The sequence below is a fragment of the Panthera pardus genome, unplaced genomic scaffold (genome assembly GCF_024362965.1).
Source record: "Panthera pardus isolate Hobbes unplaced genomic scaffold, ASM2436296v1 HiC_scaffold_321, whole genome shotgun sequence".
Taxonomy (NCBI): domain Eukaryota; kingdom Metazoa; phylum Chordata; class Mammalia; order Carnivora; family Felidae; genus Panthera; species Panthera pardus.
In genome coordinates this window covers 29,685-44,484 of record NW_026526901.1, presented here as the reverse complement: position 1 = coordinate 44,484, position 14,800 = coordinate 29,685, and the positions used below count along the sequence as shown (strand labels likewise).

Genomic DNA, 14,800 nt, shown 5'->3' with positions numbered 1-14,800 from the left:
GCCATCCCTTCCCTCCTTGCCTCCTACTGGCAGGCTTGCCCCCCGGCGGGAGCCCCTTCGTGACCTTCCCAGACCGCCGATCTGATCCGCACCTGTGCTCAGTCGCCCCCTCCAAAGGCCGCTTTGGTGTGTCCACCTGTACCGGGGAAGGGGAAGGGGACGGGGTGCGGGGCCGTGTCCGTCTGGGCTGTGGCCCATCTCCCTCCACGAACTGCTGCGAGGTCGTGGAGCCCCACGTGCTGGGGACACTGAGCCCAAGGAAGAGACAGGGCCCTCTGGACAACAGGCCGTGGTGTCTGGCGGCCTCCCACGAGGTCTGGGGAGGGGCTAGGGGTGTGGGGAGGGGGTGGAGCTGAGGTAGGACTGGTTTGCGTGGGTGCAGTGGGGTCACACGTCACAGCGCGTGGTGACGATTGGTGAGGGAGCAGCTGCTGGAGAGGCAGCAGCTGCTGGAGAGGCGGCCGAAGGCGGGGTCTCTGGGAGCCCAGGGCAGACCTGGCTTCGGGGCAGGGGCGCGGGAGGCAGTCCCGGGCCCGGGCCCGGGAGGAGCACAGGGGGGTCTGTTTGCTCAGGTGCTCCTGGGAGCCCCCTTGCTTTGGATGCTTGGGGGCGGAGCCTTAGGAGGGAGCCCTCGTTGGCCAGGAGGACAAGGGTGGGGTGGGGGGGGTAGTCTCTAGGGGCTCCTGGCCGAGCTGGCTGGGCGGGAACCAGGCAGGCGCCCAAGGGAATGGCCGGGAGGTGGGGGTGGGGAAATGTTGGCCTTGGCGCTCCCGGGAGGCCGGGGTGACTTGCGTGGGCTTTATGAGGAAGCGCTCATAGTCTAGGTAAGCCAGGGGGTCTCCCAGGGCCCAAGGGCGGAAAGGCCGGCTGGGCGGGGACCGGCCGCAGGCTGGCGGCCTCACTAGGAACCCTAGGAGCCCGTTGGCGCAGGCGCCTGGGGGTGGCGTCGAGCTGTGATAGGCGGGGCTTCCGCAGCCAGGGTCCCAGAGAGCCTGGGACAGCGTCGCTTTGGCGGGAACCGGCCACGCGCCCGGCAGCCTCCCGACGGCCCGTTTGCGCGTGCGCGGGGAGGGCGGGGTCGGCGCGCGGGGCGGAGCTTCGGGAAGGAGCCGCAGCGCCTCAGCCGCCCGCGGACTGGGCGCGCGGCTGGACCTGTGTTCAGGGGACTGGACCTGAGGCGGAGCCTGACGACCATGGAGGCGGCAGACGCAGCCGCAGGCGGCGAGGCGGGCGGCGCCGACAACGCCCGGGACGGCCAGGGGGGCCAGGAGGGCCAGGAGGGCCAGGAGGGCCAGGAGGGCCAGGGAGGCGGCCGAGGCCGCCGCGGGCACGGTCATGGCCTCGGAGGCGCGGACGCGGAGGCCGCGGTCGCCGGCGAGGCTCCGCGTGTCCCGCGACCACGGCACGCCCCGGGGCCAGGCGGAGATGCCCTCTCCATGGCCGGAAGGCCGGAAACCCGAACACACATATTGTATCCTAGCCGAGGGGACGGCGGGGCATGGGCAGGGGGCGGAAAGGGAGAGGAGCCGCGGTAACCTGCGGGGCGTGGGGCAAAGATCTGAGAGCAGGGTGGTCCAGGGGTGGCTGGAGAGAGGTGGGGGAGGAGGAAGGAAGGAAGGAGAGCAGGGGGGAAACGGGTTCCCGGGGGCGGTGGGCGGACACGGGCCTGGTAACGGGGTGGCCGCGAGCCATTAGGGCCGGGAGTGGGTGGCCTCGTCAGGGTGGCCTGAGAAGGGGGCTCAGGCCCTAAGCGAGTAGGGGTGGTACCTTAACCGAATCTGCACCCAGCGCCCTCGGCGTGCCTTTCCCGTCCCAGTTGGAGGCGGAGATCGCCTGTGCGTCTTTCGCCCCATATCGGGAACCGTATGGATGCCTTGTGGAGCAGCAGCTCACGGTGTTCGGCAGCGTCCTGGCCATGTTAGTTCTGGAAGGGCCGGGGTCGGGGTGGCTGCAGGTGGCGGGTCCAGTCTCCACGGGGGGTCGGGGGGGGGCGCTCTCTGCTGGATCGTCGAGGGCTAGGTGCGGGCCAGGGCCCGCAGGCTCTAACACCTGCACCTGCGGGTAGGGGGGTCGCTCCTGGGGGCGGGGAAGGGTGCAAGGGATGGGTACCTGGGCGGGGAGGGGAGCTGAGCGAGGAAGGGGAGCATCCACCACCTCCAACTTGATTGCCTTTTCTCCTCTCTCAGCCGCTGGAGAGCTGAAAACCCTTTCCTCCTCCGAATTTCCATCATCAACTTTCTTGACCAGCTTTCCCTGGTGATTCGGACCATGCAGCGCTTCCGGTTCCCGGTTCCCGCTAAGCCTGCGCTGGCGAAAGGGGGCTAAGGTCTAGCCTCGTGTCCCCCGTCTGGCGTCTGGGCGGTCCGTCCTTCCTAGGCTAGTGATTCCTGCACTAGCTGCCACCTGAGGTTGGGGGCCTGCCTGGTCTTCTGAGGGCCATGAGGGCCCTTGGGCCCTCATGGTCCCCTTGTTTTGTTTGCCATTTGAATGTTTGCTACTGCAGAGAATAAAACTGAGCTTTGCTATTCCGTGTTCCTTCTCAGTTGTGGCACCCCCGGATAGTCTTCCCTTTGTCCTCAGGTGGGGGGCGGGGCGGGGCGGGGCGGCTTCTGGGATGTCGACGTGCAAGTCGCCGAAGGTGATAGAAGGCAGTCTGGGGACTGGCAGAACCCACGTGCGTCCTGTCCTTCGGTATCAAGGACTCTCAACATGTGGGAATATGCCCATCGTTTGCACGTTTCGCATTACTCCTGACGTCGTTCATCTAATGTGAACTTTTTATCCAAACTCTTCAGAAACATTGAATGAGTGCAGGAAAGATGCATTAAGGCCGCCTGGCAGGCTCAGTCGGTTGAGCGTCTGACGGGCTCAGGTCATGGTCTCAAGGGTTTGTGAGGTTAAGCCCCCGTCTGGCTCTGTGCTGACAACTGGGAGCCCGGAGCCTGCTTCGGATTCTGCGTCTCCCCCTCTCTACGCTCCTCCCATGCTCATGCTCATGCTCATGCTCTGTCTCTGTCTCTCAGTAATAAATAAATGTGAAAAAAATTATATTAAATGTGTAACAGTAACTTACAGTCTGTAATTTGGGGGGTTAGAATCCATGTTTTCCACAGGGTTTTGAATTGATTTACCTTATGAGCTTTATTTGGCGGCGGTAGGGCTGGTCCTGGCAAACCTGTCATCTTAGTTTAGAGCTCTTGTATCTGTTTGAGCCTGTCGTACAGGGGACATACAGTGCACGCCAGACCCCGGGCTTCAAGGGTCCCATCGGTTCAGCTGACATTCATCCCCCAGGGATCTCCCCCTCCTCTCCCTCCACAGAGGGAACAGGCCCGCTCGCTGCCGCTTCTGCGTCCACTGCTGCCCCTGCTGCCTCTTCTCCTTCTTCAGAGGGGCTTTATTCTCGTAGCCCCCCCCCCAACACCTGTTTGTGCTTGTAAAGCTTCTCTACGCGAACACGCGGGGGCAGGGTGTGGGCAGTGGAGCTGCACCACGATCCACAAACGTGTATTCTTCAGCTACTCCAACCCATCCATGCGGGTAGACCTTGTCATTGTTTCTCCTCTTTCAGTCCTGTAAGCGGTGCTGAAACGAATGTCCCGGTACATTTGCTTCTGTTCCATAGATTTTGAGAAGGGGACTTGTCAGGTCAGAGGGTAAGCCCTCTTTAAAGTGTTTGGTGCATGTTGCCAAAGTGCACCCCCAGAAGCTCGCGTCGGTTGTAGATAAAAGAGTCCATTTCCCTGCGTCCCACCCCAGACAGGATATGTTCAGTCTTTTACACCTTCGTAAAACCAAATGCATAGCGACCAAAACCATATTGGTGTCTTCCAGTTTCCTTTTGAATGTGATGCGATTAGACATTTGGCCAGTGGCATCTCTCCTGAGAACTGTCCATGCGTATCCTTGCCTGTTTTCTATTCAGGACAGTCACTCTTTTCACACTGACTGGTAAGTGTCCTTTAAGTGTTCAGGGTATCAAATCTTTATCATGATTGGAAATACTTTTCCTCCCCATGGCTTCATTTTAACTTGGCTTATGGTCCTTTTCTATGTATAAGCTAAAAACAATTATAAATTTTTAATGTTTCTTTAGTTTTGAGAGAGAGACAGAGACAGACACAGAGACAGAGTGTGAGCAGAGGAAGGGCAGAGAGAGGGAGACGCAGAATCCGAAGCAGGCTCTAGGTTCAGAGGTGTCAGCACAGAGCCGTGCGCGGGGCTCGAATGCATGAACTACGTGATCGCGACCTGAACTGAGGTCGGATGCTCAACTGACTGAGCCCCCCAGGCACCCCGTGAAGCCCGCCTCTTGCAGTGGGTCTCTGCGTGGCTCAGGGTGCAGACAGCGGAGGATTGGGGATATGTCAAATTAAATGCAAGCTGCACTCCTTCACAGTGAAGCCGACACATGCCTGATGCTTTGTGGTGAATCCACTTACTGAGGAGTTTGGAATTTAGTGTAGACCAGGGTGAGGGAGAGCACCTGGCTAGCTTAGTCAGTACAGCATGTGATTCGTGATCTCAAGCGTTGAAGCCCCATGTTGAGTGTAGCGCTTACTTTGAGAAAATTAGTGTAGATGGTCCATTTTGTGAATCCTGTTTTCTGTGCCAGATTCTTCCCCCATTACATCAAAGATGGAATATTTTGTTGCATTTTTGGTTATAAAATGTTGTGGGGTTTTTTGGATTTTGTTTAGAGTCTATGGAAGCAAAACGTGGTCAGTGGACAAGTCGAAGAATTACAGAAAGTTAGAAAATGACCAAAAAATACCCTCCCTAATGTCACCACCGGAGAGAGCCACTGTGAACATTTCAATGGTTTCCCTCAGGTTTCTTCTTAAGTGACAATTGTATGTACATGCATATTTAAAGCAGGGAAACAGTACTGGAATCATAACGTATTTACAATTTTGGATTTGTCTAAACTTTTCATCTTTCCTACAAGGATAGCGTATGCTTACTCTAAAAGACATACAGCCCTTACACAAACGCCTAAGTTAGGAGGCAAAGATTTCTAATGGTCTCAGTTCCTGCACTAGCCACCATGAACAGTGTGAGTATATTCTTCCAGAATTTTCCTTAGGATATGTTAAGTTGCTTCTACGTATTTTATTTGCATAAACAGGATTATACCATGTACCAAATCAGCTATTTAAAATTCTTATTCAAGGGGCAACTGGGTGACTCAGTCAGTTAGGTGTCCAATTCTTGACTTCGGCTCAGATCATGATCTTATGGTTCGTGGGTTCAAGCCCCATGGCAGGTTCCGTGCTGACAAGGCGGAGACTGCTTGGGATTCTGTCTCTCCCTCTCTCTGCCGCTCCACCCCTCACGCTTGCGCTCTCTCTATGAAAATAAATAAACTTAAACACACACACACACTAGGTCAACTGACATTAGAGGGGAAAGCAAGCAAACCTTTAAGGTGCAGACGATGCCAGTGCTATTTCTAGTATTCGAAGGCATAAAAAAGTAAAACTTCCACATTTTGGTTATAGAGGATTGATACCAATAGAGATAGTACCAAATAGGAAACTATGGATGATTCTTACTGGGGAACATGAATACAAATCTGCTAGGGGCACCAGGGCGGCTCAGTCGGTTAAGCGTTCGACTTCGGCTCAGGTCCTGATCTCGTTGTTTGTGAGTTCAAGCCCCACGTTGGGCTCTGCGCTGGTAGTGTGGAGCCTGTTTGGGATTCCTCTGTCTCCCTCTCTCTGCCCTTCCCCTGCTCCCGCTTTCTCCCTCTCCAAGAACACATTAGTTAAATTAACAACAACAACAACAACAACAACAAACCACCTGGTAAATGAAATAATGCCAAACAGAATGCAGTGGCTCATTTTAAAATTAAAATATGAGGTGGAAATGCAAAATGGTGCAGCTTCGATGGGAAATGGTGTGGAGGTTCCTCCAGAAATTAAAAACAGAACTCCCTTGGGGCTCCTGGGTGACTCGGTCAGTTAAGCCTCTGACTCTTGATTTTGGCTCTGGTCGTGACCTCACGGGTCGTGGGAGGGAGCCCCGAGTCGGGCTCTGCACTGTGCGGAGAGCCTGCTGAAGATTCTTTCTCTCCCTCTGCCCCTTGCTCTCTCTGTCTCTCTCTCACTCTCTCTCAAATAACAAAAAATAGAACTAGCTTACAATCAGGCAATTCCACTTCTGGGTATTTGCCTGAAGAAAATGAAAACAGTAATTCAAAAAGTTGTATGTGCCCCTGTGTTCACCGAAGCGTTATCTACGATAATAGCCAAGACAGGGAAACGAGCTAAGTGTCCGCCAGTCGATGAAATGACAGAGCAGATGCCACACACGCACACACACACACATACTGTCACATGCACACACACTCGCATGCACGCATGCACACACACACACACACACACACACACACACAAATATTACTCAGCGATAAAAACGAGCTCTGTTTGCATTTGTGGCAACATGGATGGATCTAGAGGATACTCTGCTAAGTGAAATAAGTCGCACAAAGACGAATACCATATGATTTCACTTTTATGTGGAATCTAAAAAACCAAACCAAACCAAACAGGAATGGAGTCTTAGATACAGAGAGTAATCTGGTGGTTGACAGAAGGGAGGGTCGGGGGGGGGGGCATGGGCAAAGTAGGGGAGGGGGATTAAGGGGTACAAAACTTCCAGTCATAAAATAAATAAGACACAGGGACGCAATGTGCAGCCTAGGGAATGTAGTTAATAGTACTGTAACAACTTTGTATGGTGACAGGCGGTAGCTAGACTTACCATCGCCATCACTTCCTAACGTATATAAACGTTGAATTAGTATTTGTACGTCTGAAACTAGTATGAGGTTATATGTCAACTACACTTCAATAAAAATAAATTAAAATTTGACTAAGGGGGATTTCTTGGAGGAATGTAAGGACGGTTCCCTATTAGAAAATCAGTGCAAATAGTACACCATATTAATCGCTCCAAAGTGAAAAATCATATCACCGGTTTTCCACAGGTATAGACGTGTCTAACAAAATCAAATGTTCTTTTTGCTTTATTAAACACTTTGGTCTAGTCAGATGAAGGGAATTGTTCCCTTACATGACATATCTCTAGCAACAACTCAAAATCCAAAAGAACACTAGAAGCATCCCCACTCCAGTCTGGCTCAAAGCAAAGATACCCTTTCTCACCACTATCATTTTACACTATTGTGTGAGTAGACAGTGACGTCAGACAGGTAAAAAAAGATGTAAGTATAAAGGTCTAAAAGACGGAGGTAAATTTCTCATCATTTGAAGATGCTGTAACTGCTTGCCTGAAAAACACGAGGTGATCCACCTGAGAAACTATTAGAAATAAGAGAATTCAGTAAAGTGGCCCCCTATATAATGGATATGCAAAAACAAGAGCCTTCGTAAATAAGGCAATAACTAGTAAGGGTCAACGAAACATCATTCACAATAAGAGTAAATGCTATGACATACTCAGGCATAAACTTAAGAAAACGTGCCGGAGGAAAACTTTGGAAACCTATTAAGGGAGACGAAAAGAAGGCTGGCACAAAATAATTTCAAAATGTTTTATTTAACCCAAACATATCCAAAATACTATCATTTTAACATGTAGTCAGTAACAAAGCACTGAGCTATTGTGTGTTCTAATCATACTGTTTTCAGAATTCCGTGTGCGTTTTACACTTAACGTCTCAGCAGAGTTCGTGTGCTTAGCAGCGTGGGTGGTTCATGACCACCACGTCGCACAGTGCGGATGTGGGGCAGGGCGAGCACTCCTACAACGCTGCTGGGCAAGCAGATTTGTATACCTATATGATGTCGACATCCTCTATCAAAATGTAAATGCTCATGTTATTAGAGCCCAAAGGACACTTGTAGGAATTTCTCCCAGAGAGTTTATTGCAGGGCACCCAGGATTGTTAAGTCTCCACGTTTTTGGCAATTGCAGGCAGAAAGGTTTATCGGTTGCATTTCATCCCACAGTATAGGAAGACTCACTGTATCACATTGCTGTTTTGATCAATGAAAGTGGTCGTTTGATTGTCTCAGTTCATGTGTGTTGATTAACGAGACTGATTTATTTCATATTTTTATTAGTCATTGTGTTTCTCCTTCTGTGACTTGTCTTCTCATGTCTTGGTTCATTATGGTTTTCTATTTTCATAGGTTGGATGCTTAAAACTTATACAAGAAGCTTTTAAAAATTAAGGGGATATTGGGGCACCTGGGCGGTTCAGTCAGTCAAACGTCCGACTCTTGATGTCGGCTCAGGTCATGATGTCACAGTTCGCGAGATGGAGCCCTGCTTGGGGCTCCACACTCACAGCATGGAGCCTGCTCGGGATTCTCTCTCTCCCTCTGTCCCTGCCCTTCCCCCGCTCTCTCTGTCTCTGTCTCTCTCTCTCTCTCAAAATAAATAAACATTTACAAACATTAAGGGGATATTGATATTTTGTTATACAGATGGCAGATGTTTTCTTCAACTGTCCTGGGTTTCTTTTTTTTTTTTAACCACTTAACCATTTATTTTTTTATTTTTTTATTTTTTTGCAATATATGAAATTTATTGTCAAATTGGTTCCCATAAAACACCCAGTGCTCATCCCAAAAGGTTGTCCTGGTTTTCTAATGTCGATACATCTATCCTTTTTCATTTGGGATCTCTTCCAATGCCTTTTTGATTAAGAAGTTTCACTTCATCTTGAGAGTATATTATCAGTGTAATATTTGTAAAATAGTTTCAGCGCACCTGGGCGGCTCAGTCACTTGGGCATCTGACTCTCGCTTTCGGCTCAGGTCACGATCCCCGGCTTATGGGATCGAGCCCCGTGTTGGGTGGGCTCTGCGGTGCGCATGGAGCCTGCTTGGGATTCTCTCTCTGTACCTCTGCCCCTCACCCATACTCTCTCTTTCTCTCTCTCTCTCTCTCTCTCTCTCTCTCGCTCTCTCTCCCTCACACACACGCTCTCTCTCTCTCTCCAAAAAAGGTAATACATTAAAAGTAAAAATAGTTTCGTGTTTTATACCTAACTCTTTTATCCACCTAAGAATCATTTTGCTGTGAAGAGCTGACATTATTTTTGCCTCTTTTCTTGGAACAATTCTGTAGTTTTCTCAGTACCATTTATTAGATAATACTTGCCTGCTGATGTGTTCTTACCTACAACGAGGTATGTTTGTGAACTTTCTATTGTGTTTCATGAGTTGTAAGCTGGATGTGGATTCATCTGTCAATACCCCTCTGTTTAACTTATTTTACTTTTAATGACTGGTAGGGTAATCCTCACTGATCACAGTTCATTTTCACAGATTTCGTGGCTCTTCTCACTTTAATCTTCTTCCAGATGAGCAGTAGAAGCTTTTTTCCTCAATTAAAACATGTGTTAGGGGCGCCTGGGTGGCTCAGTCGGTCAAGGGTCTGGTTTCGGCTCAGGTCATGATGTCACCGTTCATGGGTTCAAGCCTCGCGACAGGCTCTGTGCTGACAGCTCAGAGCCTGGAGCCTGCTTCGGATTCTGTGTCTCCCTCTCTCTCTGCTCCTGCCACACTCACGCTCTGCCTCTCTCTTTCTCTCAAAGATAAATACGCGTTAAAAAAGTTTAATGTTTTATTAGGTCTCTAATTGCCTTGAATATATAGGTTAATTTGAAGAGAACTGACTTCTTCGTAATGCTGAATCTTGTCCTCCAAAAAAGTTACGTCTCTTCCTTTGTCCATGTTTTCATTTGTGTCCCTCAGCAGAGCTCTGCAGTTTGTTTCTCCACAGGCTCCTCTCCTTTCTTCCTCAGGCAATTTTACGTTCTTGTGCTCGTTGAGTGTGGGATAGTTTTCTATTGACACTTCCAGTTGGACCTTTTCTTCCTGGAATGGAGGTATATTAGTGATTTTTCCATTTCTGATTTTGATTAATTTATTGAATATTCCTTTTAGCTTTCATATTCAGTTGATTCTTATGAATTTTCTAGGAAAAACAATCATAGTTACAAATAATATACTTTTCGACCCTTCCTTAAAGTAAACATTCTTTTTTATCATTTTTAAATCTTTGATTCATGTTTATTTATTTTTGAGAGAAAGAGAGAGAGGCAGAGTGCGAGCAGAGAAGGGGCAGAGAGAGAGGGAGACACAGAATCCGAAGCAGGCTCCAGGTTCTGAGTTGTCAGCACAGAGCCCGACGTGGGGTTCGCACCCACAAGCCATGAGATCATGACCCAAGGCGAAATCGGACTCTTACCGACTGAGCCACCAGCTCCTCATTCTCAGGGAGAACAACAACAACAACAACAACCACCCTTAGATGCTGCTACCTCAAACTAAGGTATTTTCTTTTTGTATCAAAAATAATTTCGGGGCGCCTGGTTGGCTCAGTTGGTTGTTGCTTAAAAAAGTTTTTTTAAAGTTGTATTTATTCATTTTGAGAGAGACAGAGAGTGTGAACAGGGTTGGGGCAGAGAGAGAGACAGACGGAGAGACAGACAGAATCTCAAGCAGGCTCCACGCTGTCAGCAAAGAGACGGATGCAGGGCTTGCTCTCGTGAACCGTGAGATCATGACCTGAGCTGAAATAAAGACTTGGTTGCTTTATTGACTGAGCCACCCAGGTGCTCCTTGTCCCGTCCTTTCCTTTCTGATACTGATACTTGCTACATCTATCTGCTGCTTTGGTATTGGCTAGGATTTTGACAAACTGTTAAATGACACTTGTGGTAGCGGGGATCCCTTTCTTACTCCTGATGTTAGCAGAATGCCCCTAGTGCTCGGCAGTACGTACAAGATTGCCCAGACTGCTTTAAAATGGGTGTCCTTATCACTCGAAAAAACTTTTCTCCTTGTGTACCAACTTGCGCTCAAGGCGTCGGTACGTCAGTGGTGATGTTAACCTGATAGACTGTGTCGGGACTGCCTTCTGGCGAAGCAGATCTTTGATTCGATTGCTTTGTTTACTGAGTGATCGGTGTGGTTTTCTATCTCCTCTTGAGTTAACATGATTATTTTTCATTCTTTCCTACAAAATTGCCCATCATCTCTAAATTGTGTAACTGTCATAAAACCATACAGAGTATCTTTGAATTTTAACATTCTCCTCCATATATTTAAATCTGTTGTTACATATTCTTATCATTTGTTATGTCGTCTATTTGGTTTTCCTTTTCCTTTTTTCTGTACCTGTACTGTTGGTCTGTTTAAAGACTCAGATCTTGGTTCCATTGACCTATTCTAAATGGGGTTGGAATGCTTAGTGCTTTCTTGTTACTTGTTTTCTCCCCCTTCTTTGTTTTGTTTCTGTGTTGCTGCTGTGGTTTCCCTACTTTCTTGAGTTAAATACTTGGTTCATCGATTTGCAGTATTTTCTTCTTTGAAGTTTATTTCTTTATTCTGAGAGGTCGAGAGTGCAGGAGGGGCAGGGAGAGGAGGAGAGAGAGAATCCCAAGCAGGCCCTGTACTGTCAGTGCAGAGCCCGAAGCGGGGCTCAAACTCACCAACCCCGTGAGGTCGTGACCTGAGCCGAAATCAAGAATCGGATTCTTAACCGACTGAACCACCCGGGCTCCCCTATTTGTAATGTTTTCTATTCATGAAATAATTTAAGGTTGCTGTGTGTCCGATGCACAGACTTTGACCAGCGCTTGGACCAGCATTCTGGATACAGCGGTAGAGGCGAAGCAGAGGTTGATGCAGAGCTGCGTGGCTATGAAGAATGTGAGGTGGGTGTGGTGGCGGGGTGTGGCATCACTGGTGGCCACGCTGACGGGCAGGTTCCCCACCACGGCGACCAGGTACACGGATAGGAACAGACTGAGGAGGGGCTGATGCCCAGGCACCTGTGACAGCCCCAGGAGGAGGAATCCTGAGACGACACTTAGGCTGCCTCTCGCCATGGCTCCTGGTTTCTGTGAGCATGCGTTGGAAACACGTCTGTCAGTATTAGAGCAGAGGCAATCTGGGAAAGCATGCAACCTTCGTCATTGGCCGAAATAAAAGTGTATGGTGCTTTTCGAGGGATTTCCAACGTGGGGTAGTGAGGGCAAAAGAGATCGAGGGATGTACAGTCACCAAGGGTTGCTGGGGCTGGTGAAGCTCTCTGTGTAACTTACTTCTTGCTTCCCCAGAAGCAAAGAAGAACCATACAGAGAAGACAGAACTCAAAGTAAGGGCAGGGGTGGGGGGAAGACAGCGGGAGCAGGGGAGTTGACACTCATTAGATCCCAGTTGCTTTTGCTTCATATAGGAAGGGTTCAGGGTGATGACCATTAAAGTAAAATTGGGTACCTGCATGTGTGTGTGTGTGTGTGTGTGTCTTTGCATAAACTTAGACATATATACTCATATGCATGTATTCATAGAACGACGCCTAGAATAATATTCGCCAAGATGCTAATCGACTAACTGTGGTCATCGCTAGGATGTGAGATTTTTAACTCGAATGCTTTTAAACAAAAATCGTATCAGTCTTCTAAACTGTGTTCCCTGGGAGTGCCCGGCAGACTCAGTCGGCGGAGTGAGCGACTCTCGATCTGGAGGGTGTGAGTTCGAGCCCCACAATGGATGTAAAGATTACATAAAACTAAAATCTTTAAATAAATTAAAAATAAAGAAAAATGGTGTTCCTTGGGTGTCAACAAGAGTTTCAAGAGGTTTCTGTGATACTTGAAGAGTTTGGATAAAAAGTTCACATTAGATGAAAGACGTCAGGAGTAATGCGAAACGTGCAAACGATGGGCATATTCCCACATGTTGAGAGTCCTTGATACCGAAGGACAGGACGCACGTGGGTTCTGCCAGTCCCCAGACTGCCTTCTATCACCTTCGGCGACTTGCACGTCGACATCCCAGAAGCCGCCCCGCCCCGCCCCGCCCCCCACCTGAGGACAAAGGGAAGACTATCCGGGGGTGCCACAACTGAGAAGGAACACGGAATAGCAAAGCTCAGTTTTATTCTCTGCAGTAGCAAACATTCAAATGGCAAACAAAACAAGGGGACCATGAGGGCCCAAGGGCCCTCATGGCCCTCAGAAGACCAGGCAGGCCCCCAACCTCAGGTGGCAGCTAGTGCAGGAATCACTAGCCTAGGAAGGACGGACCGCCCAGACGCCAGACGGGGGACACGAGGCTAGACCTTAGCCCCCTTTCGCCAGCGCAGGCTTAGCGGGAACCGGGAACCGGAAGCGCTGCATGGTCCGAATCACCAGGGAAAGCTGGTCAAGAAAGTTGATGATGGAAATTCGGAGGAGGAAAGGGTTTTCAGCTCTCCAGCGGCTGAGAGAGGAGAAAAGGCAATCAAGTTGGAGGTGGTGGATGCTCCCCTTCCTCGCTCAGCTCCCCTCCCCGCCCAGGTACCCATCCCTTGCACCCTTCCCCGCCCCCAGGAGCGACCCCCCTACCCGCAGGTGCAGGTGTTAGAGCCTGCGGGCCCTGGCCCGCACCTAGCCCTCGACGATCCAGCAGAGAGCGCCCCCCCCCGACCCCCCGTGGAGACTGGACCCGCCACCTGCAGCCACCCCGACCCCGGCCCTTCCAGAACTAACATGGCCAGGACGCTGCCGAACACCGTGAGCTGCTGCTCCACAAGGCATCCATACGGTTCCCGATATGGGGCGAAAGACGCACAGGCGATCTCCGCCTCCAACTGGGACGGGAAAGGCACGCCGAGGGCGCTGGGTGCAGATTCGGTTAAGGTACCACCCCTACTCGCTTAGGGCCTGAGCCCCCTTCTCAGGCCACCCTGACGAGGCCACCCACTCCCGGCCCTAATGGCTCGCGGCCACCCCGTTACCAGGCCCGTGTCCGCCCACCGCCCCCGGGAACCCGTTTCCCCCCTGCTCTCCTTCCTTCCTTCCTCCTCCCCCACCTCTCTCCAGCCACCCCTGGACCACCCTGCTCTCAGATCTTTGCCCCACGCCCCGCAGGTTACCGCGGCTCCTCTCCCTTTCCGCCCCCTGCCCATGCCCCGCCGTCCCCTCGGCTAGGATACAATATGTGTGTTCGGGTTTCCGGCCTTCCGGCCATGGAGAGGGCATCTCCGCCTGGCCCCGGGGCGTGCCGTGGTCGCGGGACACGCGGAGCCTCGCCGGCGACCGCGGCCTCCGCGTCCGCGCCTCCGAGGCCATGACCGTGCCCGCGGCGGCCTCGGCCGCCTCCCTGGCCCTCCTGGCCCTCCTGGCCCTCCTGGCCCTCCTGGCCCCCCTGGCCGTCCCGGGCGTTGTCGGCGCCGCCCGCCTCGCCGCCTGCGGCTGCGTCTGCCGCCTCCATGGTCGTCAGGCTCCGCCTCAGGTCCAGTCCCCTGAACACAGGTCCAGCCGCGCGCCCAGTCCGCGGGCGGCTGAGGCGCTGCGGCTCCTTCCCGAAGCTCCGCCCCGCGCGCCGACCCCGCCCTCCCCGCGCACGCGCAAACGGGCCGTCGGGAGGCTGCCGGGCGCGTGGCCGGTTCCCGCCAAAGCGACGCTGTCCCAGGCTCTCTGGGACCCTGGCTGCGGAAGCCCCGCCTATCACAGCTCGACGCCACCCCCCAGGCGCCTGCGCCAACGGGCTCCTAGGGTTCCTAGTGAGGCCGCCAGCCTGCGGCCGGTCCCCGCCCAGCCGGCCTTTCCGCCCTTGGGCCCTGGGAGACCCCCTGGCTTACCTAGACTATGAGCGCTTCCTCATAAAGCCCACGCAAGTCACCCCGGCCTCCCGGGAGCGCCAAGGCCAACATTTCCCCACCCCCACCTCCCGGCCATTCCCTTGGGCGCCTGCCTGGTTCCCGCCCAGCCAGCTCGGCCAGGAGCCCCTAGAGACTACCCCCCCCACCCCACCCTTGTCCTCCT

At 51.9% G+C, this 14,800-nt stretch overlaps 2 protein-coding genes across 2 annotated transcripts; one reads left to right on the top strand and one right to left on the bottom strand.

Annotated features, from left to right (window-relative positions):
- The first annotated feature begins 1,113 nt into the window (after positions 1-1,113).
- Positions 1,114-2,433, top strand: LOC128774459 (EKC/KEOPS complex subunit LAGE3-like). The gene is made up of 3 exons (XM_053893534.1): positions 1,114-1,471; positions 1,789-1,917; positions 2,187-2,433. Exons 1-3 carry the CDS (start codon positions 1,194-1,196, stop codon positions 2,323-2,325), a joined length of 546 nt encoding a protein of 181 aa, XP_053749509.1. The 5' UTR covers positions 1,114-1,193; the 3' UTR covers positions 2,326-2,433.
- A 10,573-nt stretch (positions 2,434-13,006) lies between these two features.
- LOC128774458 (EKC/KEOPS complex subunit LAGE3-like) lies at positions 13,007-14,496 on the bottom strand. The gene is made up of 3 exons (XM_053893532.1): positions 13,969-14,496; positions 13,523-13,651; positions 13,007-13,253 (listed from the first exon to the last, which is right to left on the bottom strand). The coding sequence occupies exons 1-3, from the start codon at positions 14,244-14,246 to the stop codon at positions 13,115-13,117; spliced, it is 546 nt and encodes a 181-aa protein (XP_053749507.1). The 5' UTR covers positions 14,247-14,496; the 3' UTR covers positions 13,007-13,114.
- Positions 14,497-14,800: the final 304 nt, after the last annotated feature.

What these genes read in the sequence shown, in the direction of transcription:
- LOC128774459 (XM_053893534.1), top strand. Translation starts at nt 1,194, where the DNA reads ATGGAGGCGGCAGACGCAGCCGCAGGCGGCGAGGCGGGCGGCGCCGAC. An exon ending in GAAACCCGAACACACATATT is followed by an intron (nt 1,472 to 1,788) that starts GTATCCTAGCCG and finishes ATCTGCACCCAG; the next exon opens with CGCCCTCGGCGTGCCTTTCC. An exon ending in TTCGGCAGCGTCCTGGCCAT is followed by an intron (nt 1,918 to 2,186) that starts GTTAGTTCTGGA and finishes CTCCTCTCTCAG; the next exon opens with CCGCTGGAGAGCTGAAAACC.
- LOC128774458 (XM_053893532.1), bottom strand. Translation starts at nt 14,246, where the DNA reads ATGGAGGCGGCAGACGCAGCCGCAGGCGGCGAGGCGGGCGGCGCCGAC. An exon ending in GAAACCCGAACACACATATT is followed by an intron (nt 13,652 to 13,968) that starts GTATCCTAGCCG and finishes ATCTGCACCCAG; the next exon opens with CGCCCTCGGCGTGCCTTTCC. An exon ending in TTCGGCAGCGTCCTGGCCAT is followed by an intron (nt 13,254 to 13,522) that starts GTTAGTTCTGGA and finishes CTCCTCTCTCAG; the next exon opens with CCGCTGGAGAGCTGAAAACC.